Below are 27,122 nucleotides of genomic sequence, written 5' to 3' on the forward strand. Positions count from 1 at the left end.
TCCCCTATAGCTTCAGGTGACAGTCTACCAGTGGGAAGAACTTGCCTAAGATTTGGAAGTCACCAGTGAAGCAAAGACTATTATTTTTGGAAGGTGATCAGACACGCAGGTGTCCAGACTTCCTCGCCGTAATGCATGCATGGCTTTCTTTCCTGCTCCAGGGCTTCAGGTGGCTTCTCTGAGCTTCCTACCACAGATCGTCATTTCTCCAACCTCTCCTACAGTCACAAAACCCCAAATTTCTCTATTAAATTCCCTATTGATTCAATACATACCATGGCTCTGTTTTCCTGACCAAACCCAGGGTGACACTTTTCTTTTTTTTTTTTGAGACAGAGTCTTACTCCGTCACCCAGGCTGGAGCACAGTGGCATGATCTTGGCTCACTGCAACCTCCACCTCCCAGGTTCAAGCAATTCTCCTGCCTCAGCCTCCCAAGTAGCTGTGATTACAGGTGCCCACCACCATGCCCAGCTAATCTGTGTATTTTAGTAGAGACAGGGTTTCACCATGTTGGCCAGGCTGGCCAGGCTGGTCTTGAACTCCTGGCCTCAAGTGATTTGCTTGTCTTGGCCTCCCAAAGTGCTGGGATTATAGGAGTGAGCCACCACACTCAGTGTCACTTTTCAATTAATCAGTTTCTTTTTTTTTTTTCATGATCTCTAGCGTGGTACTAATCAATTAATTTGTTTTATAAATGATGAAGATCACTTTCTCTGAGTCCCTTCCTAATCTAGAAGTCTCTGAATCTTTACTCTTCTTAGTCTAAGATAAAACAATAAATAACAAATTAAAACAATGTATGACATAAAATAAAAAATAAAATGTAGACTATATTTATAAACAATAACTTTTTTTATAAAGCAAAGATTTTCAGGAGTAAGAATTTTTTTAAAAAGTAAACTAAAGAGAAATGTTGCCCCAAATTTACCTTGTTAGGGGAAATATGTATAGTATAGGCTTGCATTGGCATGTGGATAGAGGTATGGCAGGACACAGAAAATTGGTTTTGTTGCCTCCATCTTGTAAAAACTACATCAACAGTTGTGCTGACCCATCCTACTGTCCAGTGGTTTAGGGTTAATATGAGCCATCTAAGTTTCTTCTAAAGTGGAGAGGGAGAAGTATGAGTGTTCTGTGCAAAGGCCTTTGCTAGGCCTTTCATTAGATTAGCTGACCTGATGGTGCCCAGCTAGACAAACCAAGAGCTTAGAAGGTGATAAAATATAATAGGGCGTGATCTAGTAAAGACTTCTGTGTAACCCAGTTTTATTTAAATTATGTATATCTTAAAGTATTAGAAAAATAGGCCAGTATTTTTGCAGAGACATCAACTAATTTTTTAGGAAAGAGTAGAGCTGAGGTGGCCAGAGCCTGAAGATGTGTTATGTTTGGCCAACACAGTGGTTTTAAAATTTTTGAATCTGAATGCCTTTAGGTGGAATCTGCCATCTCTAGTTTTTATAATCCCAAAAGCCTTCTTCTGCATAAACAGACATTACTTATCTGACACTGAGACGTATTAGTTATAAGCAAGACTTAGGATTTATTGGAGCTAAATATAAAAGTGGTCTTGGATGACCTTGAGATTATAGATTTACAAATATAGCCACTACAATTAATACTAGAAAAAAATATGTTTAATGAATAGATAATTGAAACAAAGGTGCTGAAAGTCTCCATTGATGCATTATTTTAAAAAACATGTATTAACTATATGTGCAAAAAAAGATACATTTTTTTAAAAACCAGAAAGTTACCATTGTTACTTCCAAGTGTTAGGTGTATGGATAATTTTTAATTTTTACTCTGTCCTTTAGTGATTTTTTCAAATTTTTACCACTGAACATGTAGTGCCAGTATAATCATTTTATTTAAAAACAGATATTTGCAAAAGAAATATCTAATAAAGGGCTGCCATTCAAAATACACAAAGAACTCTTAAAACTCAACAATAACAAACAATCCAATTTAAAAAGTGGGTCAAAGACGTTAACAGACACCTCACCAAAGAAGATATACAAATAGCAAATAAGCATTTGAAAAGATGCTCCACATCATATATCAGAGAAATGCAAATTAAGACAAGATAGCACTATACACCTATTAAAATAGACAAAAAGCCAGAACACTGACAATACCAAATGCTGGTGAAAATGTAGAGCAACAGGAACTCTCATTCATTGCTGGTGTAAAGGCCTTTGCTAGGCCTACTGTTACTAGATTAGCTGACCTGATGGTGGAAATGCAAAATGGTACTCTTCACTCGAGAACTTCCATTTAATTCTTTTTTTTAATAGTTACTAGTTCTCTTTTAAGGCTCCCTATCTGATCACTCATTAAAACATATTTGTCTTTATTTGAACATATTTTCCTTTAGTTCTTTGAACATATTCATACTAGTGGCTTTAAAGACTTTATTCAATCTAATATCTAGGCCCAATTAGAATCATTTTTTATTAACTGAATATTAATCATACTTTTCTTGAATATCAATCACACTTTTCAGTTTCTTTCCACATCTAGTGATTTTGGGTTAAAAACCAGACAGTGTAGATAATATGTTGTAGTGACTCTGGATACTGTTATGCTCTTGTCATGATAACTGAGCTTTCATTGTAATAGGCAGTTAACTTGACTAGACTCAAACTAGGCTTTTATCTCTCCCATAGAGTGAAGCACCTCATCTCTCTGCTTGGTTCTTTCAGCTACCAACAAATGCCTTTTAGTATAGCCCTTTGAAGGTCTCTTCTGTACCTGTGCAGTTTAAACAAACTACACAATCAAAGATTCGGGCACAATTTATGCTCAGATTTCAGGGCTCACTCTCTATGCAATTCTCTTGCGTCTGAGATTTCTTTATAAGTTTCCATATGCTCTGTCGGCTCCCAACTCTGTCATCTGATAATCCAAGCCACTAAAACTTCAACTTTCTGCCACTATAGCTATGCATAGCTCACAGAAGACACTCAGTCAACAAACACAGAAATCTTAACTAGTGTATTTGTTTTTCAAGTGTAGGCCCCTCTCACATTTCTGCCTACATTTTTGTTGTTTTTGTTGTTGTTATTGTGGCTGTTGTTGTTGTTACCAGACTCATTTAGGTTATTCCTATGTAAATGCACTTTAGTACTTGGTCAAAGATTTCACCAGATCTTATACTCAGATTTTGGATCTCCCCTTTTCCGCACTTCTAGAATCTCCTCCATTAATTCTCAGCCACTCTGCCAGCTCTGAACTCTGCTTTGAGCTAATAAGACTATCAGTTTTCTGCCATATGAGAGCCAGGGATAGGGGAATTCCCTCAGGCAAAAACATCACAAACTTTGCAATTCTTACTCATTGTAGTATGGTCTTTTAAAGGTAAACCCTACTTTCTACCTGCTTCTGATCACTTTCCATTGCCTTCAAATAGTTTTCCAGATTTTATAACTGTTAATCTCTGGAGGCTTCGTCCAACCATTTCATTCTGCCATTAATTAGAATTAGAAACACTGTTACATATTTTCATGTGCTTGAAATATTTTATAATAAAACACTGTACACAAAAACACACACACAAATAGCTGTCTGAATGTATAGAGATGATATATATGTTCATTTTCTTGATTATGATGGTAGTTTTTACAGGTATATATTATATATCTAAACTCAGCAAATTGTAGACTTTAAAATTGCAGTTTATTGTATGTCAATAAAGCTGCAGAAATGGGGAGGAAAACCTAATTGATTAAAAACCTAGCTGACTATAACAGTTTTCGTTTATACAAAAGTAGTTCTACTCCACAAAGCTATGGCTAGGGACTGATATTTATAACTTAAGAAAGACACTTTAAAGTGAGGAACTAACAGGAATATGCAGTTCCATTTGTATCTAGCAATCAGGTGTATAACAAGAACATGGAGAATTATGCCAAATTTAGGAAATAATACTGAGATTGTAATTGTAATTATATCTAAATTGTGCCATAGTTATTAATATCATTATCTAGGTTTTAATTTGCCTTTATTTTAGAACTTTTAGAATCTAAATTGGAAATCTAACTTAAAGTTATTAGGGGAAGACATTTTGCCAACTTCTTCATATCCCTCCACTGAAATGTAAGCTCAACAAAGGCAGAAACATTTTCTGTTTTGTTCATTATTGATCTCCTGGCACACACAGCAGTGCTTGGCATATAGTAAGGGCTCAAAAATATTTTTGCAATTAATGAATGAGAAAGGCAGAGTGTTACTAAATAATTTAGACAGTCAATCAAGTGTTCTCTGAGAAGAGGTTTGAGGCAATAGAAATCAGTTTTGCCTACAGTAGAAAAGTACTAATCAAATCATGCTAGGTGATTTACTCCTGAGAAATAGTTTTACAAACTTTTTTTTAAAAAAAATACTGTTTTTAGGGCAGTGAACATCATTTTTGACTCCTTTATACCTAACATTCAAAAGCAGAAAATTTTAGACCTCAAACAATAGAAAAACTCAACAATTTATAGAATCACTGTACTTGATTCATTTTCCAGTTATATACTACTATTACATATCTATAATATCTACTATAATTTCATATATACTATTGAAAAGATTAAAATCCAGGAAAAAAAATTATTCAAGTTAATCATCATACCTTTAGAAACAAGTTTTGACTCAAGTAAGATGGCAAGATAAAGTTGATTTGGATACATCATTTTTAAATTCCCTTGTAAAAATAGGAAACCTATTTTTATTTATTTATTTATTTATTTATTTATTTTTATTTTTTATTTATTTATTTATTTTTTATTTAAAGACCAGGGTCTGTCTCCTCTGTTGCCCAGGCTGGAGTGCACTGTCCCTATCTCAGTTCACTGCAACCACCTCCTCCCAGGCTCAAGCAATCCTCCTGCCTCAGCCTCCCAAGTAGCTAAGACCGCAGGTGTGTGCCACCAAGCCCAGCTAATTTTTTTATTTTTTGTAGAGATGAGATTTCACCACATTCCCCAGTCTGGAAACCTATTTTATTGAAATATCTTTTTATCTGTTAACGTTTGGTCTTTAGGTTTATAGAATAACAAGCTTTAAAAACAAATGACCTTCCACAGATTGAATGAGTAGACTGTATCTTATGATATGTTTTAAGTTCTTTATCTTTATACTTACCAAAGGTCTTCCTTATAACCTTATAAGCTCATTTATCCTGATTCTCCCTCAGATAATCATAAAAATGAGAAAGGACCCTTGAATGGAGCAAAAAGATTAAAGTAACCATTGATTGGCCTTCTATAGCTATAATTATTTTTCTCCTAATTTTACAAGTGAAAACAAATACTACATAAAAATGTAAAATGTTTAAAAGCATTATTGTTTTTGCACATAAATGAAAAAAATAGCTTTCAAATAGTGACTGCTTTAAGTTAAAAAGAAAACTATACTAATTCACCCTTCTCCCTGGAACCATTGAGTACAGTTAGAAATCTGCTTCAGTAGTCCCAATTATAAACAACAGGCAAATAAATTAAGGTGGTGACAGGTGGGGCATAAGGAAAAAGAAAGAGGAATTTCATAGGCAGAACTGATAGCCTGGACAGTAACTGGATAGAGAGTGAAGAGGGACAAGGTGATTGGTAATGTTAATAAACTGATAGGAAATACAGAAAAAAGAGTATGGCTGGAAATAAGAGAAACTAATAAGTTTAGTTTAGAATGTATTGAGTGGTATCCAAAAGGCAACTGAAAATTCAGCTCTCAAAGTCAGGAAAGAGTCTGGAGGTACAGATCTGAGAACAGCAATGTGCAAGCAGTGCTGGACTACACAAAATTATTGAGGAAGAACATGTTGAACAAGGTACTAAAATTTCAAGAAAACCTCAAATTTAGAGGATGAGCAAAGAAAAACAAAAGACATAGACTAACATGCAGCAGTGAAAGAGGTGGGAGAATGAGAAGACAGTGGGGTCTCAAAGCCAAGGGCTATAAAGTTTTCAACTAGAAAATAATCAGTGAAGAGTCCAGAGAAAATGAGGCTTTCAGGATTTTGCCATCAAGAAGTCATTACCTTAGAGTTTCTTAACAGCCTGTAGAGTATCAGAACTGAAATATACCCAACACTTCTCTAGTATTCTGTAAGAACTGTAGTTTTCTACCCAGCAAACTTGAGATCTAGTTCTCTAAGCAATAAAAACACCATAAACTAGAAGAATATACCATGTTATCATAATTTGGCACCACAAGTTGCTACTTTCCCATCTACTAATTTGTTTGCTTTTACTCCTCTCAGATCCAGAAAGAATTTTTAGTGATGGCTCCTAGTGTTTAATTTCAGTTAATCCATCAATCAATTCTGTTGATTCTCTCTGAAAATTAATTCTGGACTCCAACTACCTCTCACTACATTCCCTGTTACCATCTGGAATATCATCTCTAAGCTATTATTGCAACAGACTCCCAACCAGTCTCCCTGCTTCAGTCCTTAGCCCCCTATACCCATATTTCAATGCAGTAGTCAAAATAATCTGTTAAAAAATATCTATCAGATCACATTAACTCCTCTGTTCAAAACCTTCCATTGGTTTCTTATCTCACAAAGTAGGCAAATCCGTATACAATCTGGCCTCTGGCTCATCCCCTAAAATTGTCCCCCCTCGCTCACTTGGTCCCAGCCCTATTGGCCTCCATGCTCTTTATCTAACACAGTGGTTTTCAAACTTCAATGTGTATCAGAATCATCTGGAGAGTGTGTTAAAATTTAGATTGCTGAGCCACACCACTGGAGTTTCTAATTTAGTAATTTTGGAGTGGGGCTGAGAATTTGTATTTCTAACAAGTTGCTGATGCTGCTGATCAGAAGAGCACACTTTGAGAACTACTGATCTAACATACCAACAACAGTCCTGCCTCTGGCCCTTTGCATTGCCAGGGGCATTCCTATCACAAATGGCCTCAACACTTCTTATTTACGTTTTCTTATTTCCTTATAATGTTTTCTTATTTTCTTGACTGAACTATCTTCTTATCAGTAGCACAGCTCTCAACCAATGGAAGCTGGCAGCTCTACCCCTACCTCTCTAAAGAAAGACTAAGTTAGATCACCCTGCAGCAGAGTAGAGACCACAGATGGCAAGCTTCTCCCCTGTGCTGAGCTTCTAATCAGCTCTGGAGACTCCTTCTCTTAAATATGGACAGATACATATAACCAGACATTTGAGAAAAATACCTAGTGTAAAATATAGACACCACAACAAATTAACTAAGGTTAAAAAAAGATTAAATTCACCTTCATTCAGGTTTAATGGTAGTATGTGATCAAATTAAACAGCAAATATCATTTGCAGCATTTTGTTTTTTAACCAGATTCTCTATAGCATGGCCTATTTCAAAACAGACTGGTGTTTTAAATCTATTATTATTCTGGATAATGCTCAAGAACAATGCTTTTGAAATATTTTCTTTGAGGTAAGCTAGCCAAAACTTCACTTTTCCTGCCAAAGTTATCAAGCTGCTTAAATTCTTGTATGCTTAACTATATTTATCAGAGCAAAGTTCATTTTCCAACAAATTGAACTCCCATTCAAATAACTTTCTTCTTCAAATGCTGCCACTTTCGTTTCTCAAGGACTCTTCATTCTCTTCTCCTGCCAAAAAGCCTCTCGGATTGAGTTCTATCTACCTAGGTAATCCACCAGTTCTTATAACATAATACAAGTAGGAAAAGGTGAAACACATGCACACAATTTCACTAATTCTCAAAATCTCAGTAAGACTACATAAAAGTTTTTTTGTTTTTTCTTCTTAAAGATAAAAGCTAGAGATATACTTGATACACATTGCAGCTGTATGCCAAATGGTCAAGTGTTGAAATCAACATTCAGCTGACACCAAATGTCACCATTATATAAGGAAATACTGGGATACAGGAACAAATATAAATCTTAGACTATATGCTCTAGATACCTGAGACCAAGGTATCTCAAGTTAGTGTTCCTGAAGGCAGACCATGCCACCATTAGGTGCCAATGAACCCCAGGAGCACCAAGGGGTGGGTGTTTGTTGGAGGTGTAGATGGAGCTTGGACATGGGGCCTGGTGTATGTGTGAGGTCTTTCAAAATGCAGTACCTATAGCCAAAGGTGGGAAGGGAATTGCGGCAGGCCTCTCAGACCAGGAGGTGGCTCAGTGGCTCTCTCTACAACACCATGTTCCAAAACAGAACCCAAGAAGTCCAAAAATTCTAAATCTGATCTTGGACTTCCAGGTATTCCTAAGGATATATTTGTCAAGGTACACAGAAAGAGAAAATATTTAACTGTGTAAGTTTGTTGTATAATTTTAAACTATGTAGACATATGTTATATAGGTCTCCATTTGTATTGCTACCCCAAGCCTAGCTGTTAAATGCTTAAAAAGCATTTAAAATGCTTTTAACAACGCATTTAACATGCTTAAAAAGCATGTTAAAAGCCCAGCTGTCTAGAATGCTTATAAATATTTGACATTGTTACATTTATTAAATACAATAGTAACCTGGATTGATTTTTCCTCAGATTCCGATATGGCTGACTCACCTTTACTATTCAGGTTCCAGATTACATATACGTCCTCAGAGAAGTCTTTCCTGACCACATTGTATAAAATAGCCCTCAGGAATCATCCGTCATCACATTATCCTGTTTGATTTTCTTTACTTCCCTTACTGATATCCAAATTTATGCAAATTCCATCACAGCAGAGACCTTGCCTGCCTTGTTATTCATGTATAGACTAATGGATTCTTATTTTTTCCCATGGGTTATATATAATCTGTAACTGTCATTATCTATTGTATGGCTCCAATTTTCCAAGATCTGGGCAGTATGTTACTCGTTATCCTTTTGTCATGTCCCCATCTTTTTTTTTTTTTTTTTTTCATTTTTAGCACTTCTTTACTTTCTGGCACCACAAGATATTTGAGGTTCATTGCATACTTTTCTGCTTCAGCCCAAAGAGCTCCTATTATTTTTTCAGTCCTTTTAATATTCAATAATTACAATGGCTACATACTATAGACTAAAGTGAATTTACTGAAGTAATTCTACTCTATGAGTTTGGCTCTACCTAAGTGGCTGACTGATACCCCCAAACATCATCTATAGTTTACCAACTAACTACATGGAAAAGCATTATATCTGTAAATAATAATGTTTGAAATAACATTTAAATATTTTAAATATTAAGTACCAAAAGTATTGGTCCTAAGACCAAGACCTTAGCAGATCATTCTTACAAAGTACATGGGGAAGCTATTAGGTTTTTGTTACTGCTGTTATTTACTGGTTTTATAAATTCTGACAGAGTTACCCTGTGCAGGTAAAAGGAACATTCTGGAATGTGACTTATTCCACTATATGTAGAGCTGTGTGTCCTCAGGAAAGTTACTCAACTGCTCTAAGCCTCAATTCCTACTCTGCAAAGCAGGATAATAGTGCTTATTCCATAGGGTTGGTATAAGATATCACTGGAAAGCAGTTAGCAAAGGACCTGGCATATAATAAGAGCTCACTAATACCAGATATTTCATTATTGTCCTCTGCAGATATAGCTATATGACCTTTTATATACTGTATAAGGAAGGAACTTACAAAGTTCTGTAGGGTACATGAGCCATTTTCCCTTAATTATGCAAACCAGGCCAGGCACAATGGCTCACACCTGTAATCCCAGCACTTTGGGTGGCAGAGGCAGGCGGATCACCTGAGGTCAGGAGTTCGAGACCAGCCTGGTCAACATGGTGAAACCCCGTCTCTACTAAAAATACAAAAATTAACTGGACATGGTGGTGCATGACTGTAATCCCAGCTACTTGGGAGGCTGAGGCAGGAGAATCGCTTGAACCCAGGAGGCAGAGGCTGCAGTGAGCTGAGATCACGCCACTGTACTCTAGTCTGGGCAACAACAAGATTCCGTCTCAAAAAAAATAAAAAATTAAGCAAACTAGTAATGTTAATAAAACATTATTTTATGCATTTTCTTTCCAAGCATCTGCTTTACTCAAGAAACTTTAGGAAACTGGCAGTTGCCTGGGTGGAAAAGGGGGAGAGGAGAAGTGGGACAGAGGGTGGAGAGTCCTCCCATCAACAGCACAGTTGTTCAGCTCCCACTTCTTGATTACCTTTAGATACATAAATTTTTTCCTAATTGATAGATGGATCAACTCTATCTTGCTCTATCTTCTTTAAAGGAAAAAAACTTTATATACTAAAAGAATTTCAATTAGTAATATTATCTGGTGACTTAGATAAGTTTTGGCTAGCATTTCATAGGCAGATAGCTCATTGAAGTGAACCTCACTAGCTATGTGGTTTTAGCCATAACTTGGTTCCACAATGGCAAACCCCAAAATCATATTATAATAAGACAACAATGTCCTTTTGAGCTTCTGAAAATAACTCAGAACTCTGCTACTGGCAGTATTTTTAAAAATGTTTATGCTTTTCGAATGACAATTTTGCACAGCCTGAAGTGCAGAAGCATATCAGAGAAAGAAATATTTTCCTGATACAAGTTCCCCTTAACAGAGAGAAACAGGATAGGTAATACACATAATTTGAGGTAGGAAAAAACTTACTGCAGTGGATAATCTAGATGCCAATGTCATTTCCAAGTTCCCTTTGAGACCAAGAAGTGCAGGGACTAAAATGAAAACTTCTGTAACTTTTCTGAACACCTCCCAGTGCTGTAAGAAAAAAATAAAATAAAATTTTCTGGCACTCTTTAAAAAATACTTTAGAACAAAGACATTTCTAAAAATCTCAGCCTTTTTCCCAACTTGGCATCTACATTTTGAATAACCACACAGTTCATGTAATCAGCAAGCACTTAGCTTAACTCCATTCTCCTGAGCTCTGAAGCTCTGAGTCACTTTAAAAGATGCTGTTAGAGTTGGGGGTCAGCTGATATGTTGCTACAACCCATTCTACATCTACTTGTTACACAACCCTTATATTCCTAAAGGTTTTACTTTATCCCTTTATGATGACAATCATTAGACTGGCTAGTGGTTAAGAGCACAGATTCTGGACTCAGACAATTGATTTCAATCTTGCTTCCAATACTAATTACAACAAACCCACTGGAAAATTACAGTGCTATTACTACCTAATTTCACAAATGAAGGAATAAAGACTCAGAGAGATTAAATTATTTCCCCAAGATCAAAAGATGGGACCTAGAGTTGACCCCAGGAGTTCTAAGTAATCCCATGTTTTAATCCCCATTTTAAGGTGTGAGGCAGAGAGGTTCATAAAAACAGCACCAAACTGGAAATAAGGTTTGCGCTTCTAGCCATGGATCTGTCATAACTTGGCTTCGTGATCCTGGATGAGTCATGTATCTTTCTGATCTCAATTTCTTCATCCATTAAATGAAAATAATATCCACCCTATCTAGTCTTTGGAGAAATATCATGTATAAATGAAAAATAAACTTCTAATGTCCCCAACCAACGGAACAGACCCCCTTCTCAGCCAAGGGCATTCCAAAGTAAACCTAAAATCTAGCTCAGGCCATAATGGGAAGGGGGTGGGTCAGACATGCCTTATTATACCCTCTTCCCTTTAAAATTCAGGCATAACTGACCAACATTAACATTAAAACAGAGATCTTAAGACTGACAAAATAGACTCTTTGTAGCAATGAGATACCAAATTCCAAACACTTTAGTATAGCATCACATGACAGCAGACCCTGAATGAAACTGAAGTATTTTACCCCAAAATATATTTCTTTGACATATTTTTAATGGCCGTGCAAAGCTGTCTCTTGTGGAGCAAATCTACATTCTGTAGCAAAACCTTTTCCCTTTCCAGGTCTTTTCCTGATCCAGGAGAGATTAACTAAGAGTCTGGCAACTTTTTAAGTCTCATAAGAAACATTTACCATCTATTCTCTCTGAAGCCTGCTACCTGGAGGCTTCATCTGCATAGTAAGAACCTTGGTCTCCACAACCCCTTATCTTAACCCACATATTCCTTTCTATTGATTCCAGGTCTTCAAATAATTTAATTCTTTAAACCAATTGCCAATCAGAAAATCTTTGAATCCACCTATGACCTGGAAGCCCCCACTTTAAGTTGTCCCACATTTCTGAACCAAACCAATGTATAACTTACATGTATTGATTGATGTTTGCCTGTAACTTCTGTCCCCCAAAAAATGTACAAAATCAAGCTACAACTCAACCATATTGGGCACATGTTCTCCATACCTCCTGAGGCTGTATCACAGGTCATGATCCGTAACTTTGGCAAAATAAACTTCTAAATTGAGGCCTGTCTTGGATGATTTTGGTTTAGATATGATAATGAAAATAACAGATATTAAAATAACAGATATTAAAGATACATATAAAGATATTAAAGATACAAATATCTTAATAACACAAAGTGACATTTTACAAGTGCTATTAAGAGGTGATTATCCCAGTAAGATATTTTATGAGCTAGGTATATTAACTTTATATCAAAAAGTATCAAAAATATACACGTTGTCATGAATACCAAGACAGATGAGAAAAGTAAAACTTATATCTATCAGATAAATGAAGGAAAATTTTGATTTGTTCCCAAACTTTCCCTAGGCTGTTCCAAACAGATGTAGAACTGGGGGGCCTAAAGAGACCTCAGAAAATATTTATCAGATCAGTCTTCTGTAAAATCCTGGTTCAAAGAGTTCACAAGGGAAATCCCTCTAATTGGGTTCAAGCCAATTAAGGATGGGCCTAAAAGAGCACTGGGGGGGGGGCGTTCAATGGCACCCCAGATTATTAGTCTTAAAAACTAACCAGCGAACAATTTTGTCCATGTTTTATGATGGGCTAACAATTCTGATGTGCTAGTGAAATATGTATCTTTCAAAGACACTGGTAGCATTGATGATAATGATGAATAACAGATAATAATAATAACAAATATTAATAATATCTAACATTCACTGATTGTTATGTTCCAGGCACTGTTCTTTAGACTCACTCAATCTTCACAACAAACCTAAGAGATGGGTATGATTTTTATCAGATCCCAGATATAATTCAGAATACCTTTTACCTAGGTCATCATTTTATGACACCTGCTGTGACACTGCGAAGCATATATTTGGTCTTCAACCCTGTTCCTGGCATATATCTAAAATCGTTAGAATTTAGTGATATACAAAGTGATGTCTTTGTATATGCTGATTGATGGCAGCTGGCAGCCCCAGGTAGCTTCAGGATAGGGGCTGGTCACCAGAAAGACGAAGGCATTATTAGAGGACTGGGACTTTCAAACTACCCCCACCCACACAAACACCTTTGGGGAGGATGGAGGGACTGAAGGTTAAGTTGACTACCGATGACCAGGGGTTTAATAAATCATGCCTACATAATGAAACTTCATAAAAGTCCAAAAGGACTTGGTTTGGAGAGCTTCCACACAGCTGAACATTTGGAAGTTCCTGGATGAGGGAGCATACAGGGAGGGCATGAAAGCTCTGTGCCTCTGCCCCCATACCTTGCCCTACATATTTCTTCATCTGTATTCTTTGTAATATCTTTAATGATAAACAGGTAAATGTAAGTGTTTGCCTCAGTTCTGTGAGCTGCTTCAGCAGACCAATAAAGCCCAAAGAGGAGATCATGGGAACCCCAGCTTAAAGCCAGTTGGTCAGAAATTCTGGAGGCCAGGACTTGCATCTGGTATCTCAAGCGGAGGACAGTCTTTTGGACTGAGCCCTCAACCTGTGGGATCTGATGCTACCTCTGGATAATGTCAGAATTGAATTGGAGAACACTAATTCTGCATCAGCCAGTGTCTGCTGCAGAACTGACTGCTTGCTTGGTGTGTGGGGTAAAACCCCCACACATTTGGTCACAGAAGTCTTCCGTGTTGGGTGTTGCAACATGAAAGCATCACATGCCATCACGCTTTAGACCTGTTGGAATGCACGCCTATAGGTTACTCCCTTTGGTTATTCTTTCCACATTCAATTCAAATGAAATACTTATGGGAGAATTACTATGAAATACTTAACACCTCAGCATTGGTGTGACAACAATAAGAGCTATGAATTATTGATTTCCTATCTTGTGCCAAAAAATTCTACACTATTTTTTCCATACTAGTGAGAAATAAAAATCTAAATCCCCCAAAACCAACTGAAAGAACCCTCTTACGGCCAAGAGGACAGAGTAACCTTGAAAACTGAGTTCTCGGCCAGGACAGCATGGGAGATCAACCACACCCCATTATACCCCTTTTCCTGTGTTAACTGCCTTTAGGCTTTCTTCCCTAAGGGCTAAACAGAAATCAACCTTTTCAAAAGACTCCACTGCTGATCTTGACTGCTCCCACCCTCTTTTGCAGTTTCAGCAAAACAACTGACCAGCATTCCTTCCTGATAAGAGACCAGGGATCACAGAGTGGTTCTGGCCGGTCTACATGCGACTCATGAAGGGGTATGAAGTTCCACTGCACATGCACGTTTCTCTTTTCACAAATACTCATGACTCCTCTTATAGCATATTAAATACGTACATTTGGCTACCCCACCCAGCATAAATTCCTATTTCCTTTTTCCCCTTCTTTGAAATGTCTGTTTCTGGCTTCTGACTAGAGGCGATGCTTCCCAGACTGTCAGAATGGCCACCTTGCAGGCTGCAACCCTGTATGAAATACAAAGCTCTCCTTTCCAAATTTATGTACCTCATCATTCAAAAGTTAACACCAGGTTGGGCAGTGGCTCACGCCTGTAATCCCAGCACTCTGGAAGGCCGAGGCAGATGGATCACTTGAGGTCAGGAGCTCGAGACCAGCCTGGCCAACGTGGTGAAACCCTATCTCTGCAAAAATTAGCTGGCATAGTGGCAAGTGCCTGTAATCCCAGCTCCTTGGGAGGCCGAGGCAGGAGAATCGCCTGAACCCAGGAGGCAGAAGTTGCAGTGAGCTGAGATTGCACCATTGCACTCCAGCCTGGGTGACAGGGCGAGACTCTATCTCAAAAAAAAGAAAAAAAAAAGTTAACACAACCTGATGTGCTTGCAGAAGTTCCCAAACTTTCTCAGTTCACGGCATGCTTAGTATCTGAGAAATATTTTCATAGCATCCTTAGGACAAAAAGAATACCTAACAATGCTATGTATTAAGTAGTTAGGTCCGAACAACCTAGTAAGTATTTATTTCCTAACACTTTAGTAACCATTTGAAGAACTTATACAGGTAAACTGAAAGAAAAAATAGTATTTTATGTCATTTTTTACAACCATAATTATTTACTAATGGGATATAAGTACCTGTTGGGCACTGCACAACTTCTCAAACGTTGGAATTGGAAACTATCACCTTCATTTCCTGTTTTATATTGATTTTTGTGTGACTCTTGCTTTTTATCACAGCACTACTGAAAACCCAGTTTTGCAAAGACATACCAACCAAAGAAATGGAGTGTGCTCTAATGTTGAAATGTTAAGCCACCATGAGCTAGTAGTCTACAGTGCATCCAGGAGACATCGTGTTTCCCTCAAAAACTTAAAATATCCCACAGTAACCCTGGAGTGTCTTGACACACAACTGGGAACTGTGAGAAGAGTATGAAGTAGTATGCACAGGGGTCAACAGCAAGGGTTCTAGAGTCAGATCACCTTCACTGAAATTCTGACTCTACTACTTACTGTGTGATTTGGGCAAAATTATGCTTTACTTTCTGCAACTAAAATATGGACATACTTGTACCACCTCAGAAGATTCCGCTCAGGACTGTGCCTGCACATAGTAATTAATTGAGTGTTTATTAGCTGTAAGACCAGGATGCATTATCAGTTAATTTTCCTGTCAAGAGGACATAATGCAGAAAATGTCCAGAGAGGGAATGCTGAAGCAGCTAGTGCCAAAAATAATGTTCACTTACTTACAAATTTTACCATGATCCAGTATGTGCTCTGGGGCTATGAACCTGACCTAAAGTATGACTTCTTGTCATACCTAACTTTGCACATGCATCAGTGCAGAAACTGAGGTATATATCTACAAGTCAAACATAATGTCAGATTACTTACATAAATACTAGACTCAAAACCTAAAAATCTGTTTAAATCCACAAGAATAAACAAAAATGAAAATTCAAAATAATAAGTTGAAGAATACATCTATAGACTCCTAACTTTAAAATGACAGAGAACATTTTTTAATTGGTAAAAGAAGGTTATGCAGTTAAAAAAACCACATACCCCAAATCCTTATATATGGAAAAAATTTTTATTGTCATTTAAACTTAGTTTGAAAATAAACCTATTCACTTTTAAACATATGACAAAATGACCAACTTCAATCATAATTATAGAAATACAAATGAAAAGGTGAAAAATTTTCACTGATGAGATTGGTAAAGATCAAAAAGTTGGAAAATACACTTTTGTTAAGAGTATAAGGACGCAGGCACTCTTTTGCACTGCTTGTGAAAACGTAAAGGTTTAACTTCTTTGGTGGAATCTGATAATACCTATCAAATGTAAAATGACCAAAATTTTGACTCAGAATTCTACTTCTAGGAATCAGACCTATAAACAAACTTGCATATGAGTTCAAAAACACACCCATATAATGACTCTTCTTCATCATTGTTCATAACAGCCAAAGATTTGAGGCAATTAAAATCCCCTTCATAAGGTAACTTGGCAGATTAATTATGATACATCCTTACATTAGTGCATTATCTGTCTGAGAAGAATTTGGTAAATCTGTGTGTACCTACATTGAAAGAGCTCTAAGACAAATTAAGATCAAAGTGAAGAGCAATATTATAGAGTGTTACTTAGTTTTTGTTTTTTAGAAAATATATATATTAATGCAAATACATGCATTTCATGTCTGTTGAAGGAGATACAAAAAAAAAACAAAAACAAAAAAAAACGGTCATTTCTAAGGAAGGGCCCGGGGTAAGGGTGCATACAGCAGAGGACAGACTTTTTTCTCCATCACTTATTCTTTCATACTGCTTAAATATGCTTAACCAGGTACACATATTACTTCTTTTAAATTAAACTTTTTATTTTGAAGTAATCGGAGATTCACATGCAGTTATAAAAAACTAATACAGAGAGATCCCATGTAACCCTTACCCTGTTTTTCCCCAGTGGTATCTTGTAAAACTACAGTATAATATCACAACCAAGATATTGGCATTGATACAGTCAAGATATAGAACATTTCCATCACCACAAGGATCTCTTCTAATTCTCTTTTAGAGCCATTTCTCTCCACTACTAATACCTCCTTAACCACTGGCAACCACTAATCTGTTCTCCACTTCTATAATTTTATCAATCAGAGAATTTTGTATGAATGAAGTAATACAATCTATAATATTTTAAGATTCGCTTTTCACTCAGCATAATTCTCTGGAGATTCATCTAGGTTGTTGCATGTGTCAACAGTTTATTTCTTTTTGTTGCTGGGTAGTAGTATTCCATCATATGTATTTACCAAAGTTTACCTCAACTGTTGAAGGACTCTTCGGTTGTATCCAGTTCTTAGCCATCATGAATAATGCTACCATAACCATTCTTATAGAGGATTTGTATGAACATAAGTCTGCATTCTCTGGGGATAAATGCCCAGGAATGCAGTTGCTATGTCACATGGTAGTTAATATTTAGGGTTTGTTTTTTTACAGAGCTGCAAAAGTGTTTCCACAGCAGCTGTACCACTTTATATTCCCATCAGCAATGCATGATACCCTTTCTCTACATGCTAACTCCATCCGGTGTTGTCACTATGTTTTATTTTAGCCATTCTGATAGGTGTGTAGTGATAGTTCATTGTGGTTTTCATTTGCATTTCTCTAATGGCTAATGATGTTGAACTTCTTTTCATGTGTTTATCTGCCATCTGTATATGTTCTTCAGTGAACTGCTCTGGGTCTTCTGCCAATTTTCTAATTTTTTTTTTTTAACTGTTGAGATTTAAGAGTTCTTATATATACCAATCCTTTGTCAGATAGGTGGTTTGAAAATATTTTTTCCCACTCTGTAGTTTGTCTTTCATCCTTTTAGCGTTGTTCAGAGTAAACTGTTTCTTTTATGAAATCCAATTTAATAATTTTTCTTTTTATGGATCATGTTTTTGGTGTCAAGTCTAAGAACTCTGTTTAGTCTGAGATCCTGAGATTTTCTCCTGTTTTTTCCCTAAAGGTTTTATCATTTACTTTTTATATTTAAGCGTGTGGTCCATATTGAGTTAATTTTTCTATAAAGCACGAGACTCAGGTCAAATTTATTTGTTTGCCTATGGATGTTGAATTGCTCCAACACCATTTGCTGAAAAGGCTATTTTTTCCTCCACTGAATTGCTTTGGCACCTCTGTCAAAAATTAGTTGGACGTATTTGTGTGGGTCTCTCTCTCTAGGTTGTCCATTCTGTGGCATTGATCTCTGTGTCTATCCATCCTCTAATATCATCCAGTCTGGATTATTTAACTATATAATAATTCTTGAAATTTTTCCTGTCTCAAAATTGTTACAACTATCCTATTTTCTTTCCCTTTGGATATGAATTTTAGAATAATCTTATTTATATCTACAAAAAGTCTTGCTGGGATTTAAAAGAGAATTCTGTTAAACATTCAAGATGACAAAGAAAAGTAATGCAGAAATTTATCAGAGAAATTTAACAAAGAGATTGAAATAATAAAAATAAAAGAAAACAAATCTTAAAACTAAGAAATACATTTGCTGAACTGATAAATTCATTGAAAGCTCTCAACAGGAGACTGGATCAAGCAGAAGAAAGAGTCGGTGAGCTATTTGAAAATACACAGAGAAGAAAAAAAGAAAAAGAAAAACAGCCTGCGCAACAAAGCAAGACTCCATCTCGACAAAATTTTTTTTTAATTAGCTGGATATGGGCCGGGCACAGTGGCTCGCTCCTGTAATCCCAGCACTTTGGGAGGCCGAGGCGGGCGGATCACAAGGTCAGGAGATCGAGACCATCCTGGCTAACACGGTGAAACCCCATCTCTACTAAAAATACAAAAAATTAGCCGGGTGTGGTGGTGGGCACTTGTAGTCCCAGCTACTAGGGAGGCTGAAGTAGGAGAATGGCATGAACCCAGGAAGCAGAGCTTGCAGTAAGCTGAGATCGTGCCACTGCACTCCAGCCTGGGCGACAGAGCGAGACCCCGTCTCAAAATAAAATGAAATAATAATAAAAAAGAATTAGCTGGGTATGGTGTCACATGTCTGTGGTCCCAACTACTCAGGAACTGAGGTGGGAGGATCACTTGAGCCCAGGAATTTGAAGCTGGGCTCCAGCCTGGGAGAAAGAAACCCTGTCTCTTAAAAAAAGAAGAAGGAAAAAAAGGAACAAAGATTGTCTACAAGCTATAAAAAACTACCTTGAAAGACCAAATCTAATAATTATTCGTATTCAAGAGGGAGTTGAGCAAGAGCAAGGGATAGAAAGCTTATTCAAAGCAATAAAAACCGAAAACTTCCCAAAACTTGAGAAAGCTATAAATATCCAGATACAATAAGGTCAGAGGACACCAGATCTGACCCAAATAAGACTACCCCAAGGCATATAATAATAAATTCTTAAAAGTCAAAGAGAGAGATCCTAAAAGCAGCAAGAGAAAAAGAAGAAATAACATGTAAAGGAGCTCCAGGTCATCTGGCAATAGACTTTTCAGCAGAAACCATACAGGCCAGAAGGGGGTGAAATAACATTTTCAAAATGCTGAAAGAAATTTAAAAAGAAAAAAAAAAAAAAAGCTATCATCCAAGAATACTATATCCAGCAAAGCTATCCTTCAAATATGAAGGAGAGAAAGTTTTTCCCAGACAAACAAAAGCTGGGAGAATTCAGCACCTCTAGATTTGTCTTATAAGAAATACTAAAGGGAGTTCTTTGACCTGAAAGAAAAAGACACTAATGTGCAAAAAGAAAACAGTTGAAGATATAAAATCCACTGGTAAAATTAAGTGCACAGCAAAACCAAGAATACTCTAATACTGTAATTAGGGTGTACAATCCACTCATAACTCTAGTATGAAGCCTAAAACACAAATCTATCAAAAACAATAATAGCTACAGCAACCTGTTAAGAGATAGGCAATATAAAAATGTAAAAATTGGAATAACCAAAGGTCAAAAATGGAGGGGGTGGAGTTAAAGTGTAGAGTTTCTTAGTTTTTTGTTTCTATTATTTTCTTTGTGATCTAAGATAAGTTATCATCTCTTTAAAATAACATTACAAGATTTTTTGTTAAGCCTTATGGTAACCACAGTGTAAAAATCTATAACTTATTCACTAAAAATAAAAAGCAGCAAATTAAAACATGCAACTAGAGAAAAATCACAAAGGAATCAGAGAGGAAGCCAGTAAGAAAGGAAGAGTTACAAAACAGGTAGAAAATAAGCAACAAAATGTCAGTTGTAAGTCCTTACTTATCAATAATAATACTGAATGTAAATTACTCAATTCTCCAATGAAAAGGCATAGAGTGGCTACATGGGTAAAGAAACAAGACCCAGGTTTCTGCCTACAAGAAACCCACTTCATCTATAAAGACACACCTAGACTGGAGGTGAAGCAGTAGAAAAATATATTCCATGAAACTAGAAACCAAGAAAAGAGCAAAGAATAGCTATATTTATACTAGATAGAACAGACTACAAATCAAAGACAGTAAAAGAGAAAAAGAGACCACTATATAATGATAAAGGGGTCAATTCAGCAAGAATACATAACAATTATATATATATATCCACCCAACACCAGAGCTTCTAAGTATATAAAGCAAACATTTATAAATCTAAAGAGAGAGAGACAGACTACAATACAATAATAGTAGGGGACTTCAACACTCCACTCTCAATAATGAACAGATCAGTCAGACAGAAAATCAACAAAGAAACACTGGAGTTAAACCACACATTAGACCAAACAGGTCTAACTGATATTTAGAGAACATTTCACCCAACTGCTACAGAAGATACATTCTTTTCATCAGCATGCGGAACATTCTACCAGAATAGATTATATCTTAAGCCACAAAATATTCTCCACAAATTCAAAAAAGTAGATATCATATCAAGTCTCGCTGCAGAGCACAATGGAATAAGACTAGAATCAATAAGATGAACCTCAGAAATTACACAAACATACAGAAATTAAACCACATGCTCCTGAGTGACCAATGAAATGAAGAAATTAAGAAGGAAATTTAAAATTTAAAATTTTCTAGAAACAAATGAAAATGAAAATACAACATGCCAAAATCTATGGAATACAGCAATAGCAGTATTAAGAGGAAAGTTTATAACAATAAATACTATGCCAAAAAACAGAAGCCGGGCGTGGTGGCTCACGCCTGTAATCCTAGCACTTTGGGAGGCCAAGGCGGGTGGATCACGAGGTCAGGAGATCGAGACCATCCTGGCTAACACGGTGAAACTCCATCTCTACTAAAAGTACAAAAAATTAGCCAGGCGGGGTGGCGGGCGCCTGTAGTCCCAGCTACTCAGGAGGCTGAGGTGGGAGAATGGTGTGAACCCGGGAGGCGGAGCTTGCAGTGAGCCGAGATCATGCCACTGCACTCCAGCCTGGGCGACAGAGCGAGACTTCATCACAAAAAAAAAAAAAAAAAATAGAAAGACTTCAAATAAACAACTTAACAATGCACCCCAAGGAACTAGAAAAGCAAGAACAATTCAAACCCGAAATTAGTAGAAGAAAAGAAATAAAGATCAGAGCAGAAATAATGAAATTCAGACTAAAAAATACAGATCAATGAAACAAAAAGTTATTTTTTGAAAAGATAACAAAATCAACAAACTTTTAGCTAGACTACGAAAAAAAAGAGAGAAGTCCCAAATAAGTAAAATTAGAAATGAAAAAGGATTCATAACAACTGAGACCACAAAAATACAAAGAATCATCAAAGACTATTATGAACAACTATACGTGAACAAATTGGAAAACACGCAACAAGGATAAATTCTGGACACATACAACTATTGAACCATGAAGAAATAGAAAACCTCAATAAACCAGTAACCAAACATAAGCCCCATTTCATACTCTACACAAAAATCCATTCCAGGGAGGGAATGATCTAAATGTAAGAGCAAAACAACAAAGCTTCAACAAAGTAATGTAATAGAATATCTTAATTACCACAGGGTACGGAAAGATTTCTTAGACAAGAGACATAAAACACAAACTATGAAAAAGCAGGAGGAAAAGAACTATTTCAAAATTAAGAACTTCTGCCACAGAGGAGAGAAAAGATGTTTTAAATATATAGCACTAAATGGCTCATATCCAAAATATAACTCCTACAAATCTATATGAAAAACAAATAACAGCTCCCATAAATCTATAAGAAAAACAAATAGAAAGATGGACAAAAAAAGCTTTACCAGTAATATCCAAATATACATAATTAGTTATCACAGAAATCTCCATTAAAACCACAGTGAGGTACCACTCCACATGTGCCAGAATTTCTAAAAATAAAAAGACTACTGATTCCAAGTAGAAATAAGAATATAGAGTATTGAGATCTCTCATATTCTGCTAATTAGACTGTAAATTGGTACAACCAATGTGGAAAATCATATGACATCTACTAAATTTGAGTATCTCCATATCCTAAGACCTGGAAATTCCATCTCTACATATATACCCAAAAGAAATTCATGTATATGTGCATCAAGAGTCTGGAAGCAGCCGAGTGCGGTGGCTCATGCCTGTAATCCCAGCATTTTGGGAGGCTGAGGCAGGCGGATCACCTGAGGTCGGGAGTTCAAGACCAGCCTGACCCACATGGAGAAACCCCATCTCTACTAAAACTACAAAATTAGCCAGGTGTGGTGGCACATGCCTGTAATCCCAGCTACTCGGCAGGCTGAGGCAGGAGAATTGCTTGAACCTGGGAGGCGGAGGTTGCAGTGAGGCGAGACTGCACCTTTGCACTCCAGCCAGGGCAACAAGAGTGAAACTCTGTCTCAAAAAAAAAAGAGTCTGGAAGCACCATTCCTCCCAATGTCCATTCGTAGCAGAATAGATAAATTGTGTTACAGTATATTCATATAATGGGTTGCTATCCAGCAATGGAAATAAACTATAGTTTCATGAAATTCATAAAATGTTGAGGGAAAAAAAGCCACACACACACAAAAAAACATGTTCTATACTTCCATTATATAGTTTAAAAAGAGTCAAGTAAAACCAAACTATGTTGTTTAGGGATACACACTTATAAAGACAAGCAAAGAGGTGCTTACCAGATAATCAGATTAGTGATCACCTTTGGTGATGGGGACAAAAAGGGCAGCAATTGGAAGAAGGCACAAGGAGGACTAAAGAAGCAGTACTGGCAAAATTATATTTCTTGAGCTGGTTGATAGTTATATGGTTGTTTATATTACGAAAATTCACTGAGTCTCTATTTTTTATTTTGTATACTCTAGATGTATTACATTTCAATTAAAAACTTTAAAAGAGCACATTCAAATAAAGTCTTTAAAAATATTTATATCGGCCGGGCGCGGTGGCTCACGCCTATAATCCCAGCACTTTGGGAGGCCGAGACAGGCGGATCACGAGGTCAGGAGATCGAGACCATCCTGGCTAACATGGTGAAACCCCATCTCTATTAAAAATACAAAAAATTAGCCAGGCGCGGTGGCGGGCGCCTGTAGTCCCAGCTACTTGGGAGGCTGAGGCACGAGAATGGCGTGAACCTGGGAGGCAGAGTTTGCAGCGAGCCGAGATAGCGCCACTGCAGTCCAGCCTGGGTGAAAGAGTGAGACTCCATCTCAAAAAAAAAAAAAAAAAAAATTATATTATGTTTCTACAATGTTTAACACTAAAGTTTAACATTATAAAGTCCTTAGGGCTAGCACTATAAAAGTTCATAAAATCATAAAAGGAACTTTTTCCAATTATATATGTGCTGTTCTCTCAGTATCAGGAAGTAAGTCATTACTCCAGATACATAATGAGCTATATAAACATTCTGCTAAGCTGTACTCTAACACCTTAGTCCTATAGATGCTACCATTCTATAGTTAAATACTGAGTGTTTCTTCAGAATAATTGGTATCTCAAGAAAAAATCCCAACCAAAACCAGCCTATTTATTGTCGCAGCTGTGATACTACTATAAGAACTTAAAACAATTATATTTCAAGTGGATGTAGGTTTGCTCTCTCTTTGGCATTATTATCTATTTAAAACTTTAATGTACTGCAATACAGTTCCTCTCATATCCTTTCTCCAACTGATGGTGGAAAAATGTTTCTATTTATGTACATTTTCCATTTAGATAAAAATGTTACCTCTTGAATAGCATCTTAGAATCACAAATAACCTGAGGTTCCTTTAGGGAACAAACAATGAAAGATAGGAGCACATTACAGGATAATATATCTAATACTTTCCCAGAGGCAACCTTTCTATGACTGATAAACAAAAACTGACAGAACAAAATGTCACATTTTGGCAACTTATTACTTTAGAAAGATAATTATATAATAGGTATTTGGTAACCACAAGGCATTAAGAACACCTATAAATCAGCTAGACATGGTGGGTCACGCCTGTAATCCCAGCACTTTGGGAGGCAGAGGCAGGCGGATCACTTGAGGTCAGGAGCTCGAGACCAGCCTAACCAACATCTCTACTAAAAATACAAAAATTAGCCAGGCATGGTAGCGTGAGCCTGTGGTCCCAGCTACTCAGGAGGCTGAGGCAGGAGAATCACAAAAAAAAAAAAAGAGAATACCTACAAATCAATAAGTAGCACATAAATTTTAAAAATAAATAGAAGATACAAAAAATAATTCACAGAAAAAGAATGGCCAACAAACATTGACAATATGCTAAACATTAATAATAATGTTAATTAAAACATGATAACATTTTCCTGCCATTTGGCAAATATGAAAAAGATCAAGAAGACCCAATGTTGGCTGGGTACAGTGGTACACACCTGTAATCCTAGCACTTTGGAAAGGCCAAGGTGGGAGGATTACTTGAGCCCAGGAGTTTGAGACCCACCTGGGCAACACAGCAAGACCTTGTCTCTAAAAAAAAATTTTTTTTAATTAGTGAGGTGTAGTGCGCCTGTAGTACCAGCTACTCAAGAGGCTGAGGTGGGAGGGTTACTTGAGCCCAGGAGGTTGAGGGTGTAGTGAACTAGGCCACAGAGCGAGACCCTGTCTCAAAAAAAAATAAAATAAAATAAATACCCAATGTTGATAGGGACATGAAAAAATAAAAGTACTTATATTTTGACAGTAGGAGTATAAATTGGTACAAATTTTTTGGAATGCGACTTGACAGTATCTACAAAATTTTAAACATAGATATTAATTCATACCCTAATATCCAACAATGCTGTTTTTAAATCTATCCTATGAAAACATTAGTATAAGTATATGAATATATATCCTTATACTTATAAGGATAGTTATTACAGCACCAACAAGGAAGAATGAGTAAATAAATTTTGGTATATACACACAATGGAATATCATGCACTCAGTTTAAAATGCAGAAAATCTTTGTGTACCAATTTGGAGAGATGTATTATTAAGCATTGAAAATAAGTTGCAGAAAAATATATGCAACATTTTATTTTTATTTTTGAAAAAACTCTCATATGTATATATGTAAGCACAGAAAAAAGCCTGCAAGTGTATACAACAAACACTTCACAATGGTAATCTCTGGAGAGGAGGAGAGTTTTGATTTGGAGATAAGGAATAGGAGAAACTTCATGTTTTATTTAATACCCTCTAATGTTTGAATTCATTTTAATGAGTATATATTAATTTTTATTTTAAAAGTAAGAAAGTATTTAAATATAACATTTTGGGAAGATTTTCTTTTAACCAAGCTCTTTTGAGGTCTGTAGAGAAGAGTTACTTTACAGTCAGAATAACTATTCTTTCAGAATTTCTAAAGGGGAAAAAAGAAAAACTCCCACCTAGCAATAGATTCTCTCCCAGAGTCAGCATCTGTTCATTTTACCAAGGGATAAATTAAATCTAAAGTGAATGTTTGAGAGTAGTAACCTACATAAAGCATTTTAAACAGAAATGGAATAACAAAAAAAGACAGTAAAGTTAAACAAAGATGAAAACCCACCTGTACTATATCCAGTACCATGCCAGCTGAAACTGTTCCAAAACCAGCTAGCAAAAAGGGCACAAGTATTTGCAAGGCCATGATGCCACTGGATTCCTTTGGTAATTTTGGGGTCACTTCTACAATAGCATCTTCATCACCATCACTAGATATATCTTCATCTTGTAACATGGCAGTGGTTTCTGAAGTCTCCCTTCCATCACAGTAATTATAATTGGCATAGTCATCATACTTTTGGCTGCAGCTTGATGATGCGTGCCCATTATTGGCATGAAAAGACTGCTCTGAGAAACTGTGATACTCCATGTGTTGCTCAGATCTATTACTAAAAGTCTGTACTGCAGTTGATAATCCATCTTGCCAAATGCCGTTTGCTTTTTTGTGCCTGTCTTCTTGGTTTTTCTGGTAAATCACTGGAACCATACTCAAGAGTAAATTTAAAAACTTGTCGGATTGAATTGTGTTTAAACGTAAAGTCCAGTCTACAAAACCTCCTCCACTACTTGGACCACAACTTGTTTTATCGGTAATAGATCTTCCTTTACTATTAGTCATATTGTCATCACAAAAGACCCTGTACTCCTTAGATCTCAAGCTTCGGGAACCACAGCAGATGAATCAGAACCGCACAAACACTGGTTTAAATTAAGTTGTTGACTTCATTGTGTAGAAAATATTTCCACTAATAAAAGATGTTCACAAGTTCCACAGAAGGACTGGATCTGGAAAAATAAAATAATTTTTAAAAATCAGAGAAACAAGATAGTTTCAGTATCAAGATAGATACTTAAATTCTTATAAAGGTATTAAACACACATGTTCTTAAACCAACCCTAAAGTACTGATACTATACTTTGTGGGCTTAAAACATAACTGTTCTGTGCCATATAACTGCTTTGTGTACAGAAATATAATACAGAGCTATTTTTGTGCTCAATCTTGGTTAAAAGTATTTCTTATCTTTGCATACTTTATGTGATCAATATCCACG

General features: G+C 36.4%; 1 protein-coding gene across 8 annotated transcripts in view; it reads right to left on the reverse strand.

The window, feature by feature from the left end:
• Positions 1-27,122, reverse strand: part of SLC41A2 (solute carrier family 41 member 2) — a 154,838-nt gene that overhangs the window by 92,373 nt on the left and 35,343 nt on the right. For 7 of the 8 annotated variants that reach the window (XM_024257548.3, XM_009248176.4, XM_054528176.2 and 4 more), the window contains exons 2-3: positions 26,132-26,853; positions 10,573-10,680 (exon numbers count right to left, since the gene is read on the reverse strand). In XM_024257548.3, coding sequence (XP_024113316.1) covers positions 10,573-10,680; positions 26,132-26,686 — 663 coding nt within the window. In that variant the 5' untranslated portion in view covers positions 26,687-26,853. The remainder of the gene's footprint in view (positions 1-10,572; positions 10,681-26,131; positions 26,854-27,122) is intronic. The other variant, XM_054528177.2, reaches the window with a different exon arrangement.

Source organism: Pongo abelii, chromosome 10 (genome assembly GCF_028885655.2).
Source record: "Pongo abelii isolate AG06213 chromosome 10, NHGRI_mPonAbe1-v2.0_pri, whole genome shotgun sequence".
NCBI lineage: Eukaryota > Metazoa > Chordata > Mammalia > Primates > Hominidae > Pongo > Pongo abelii.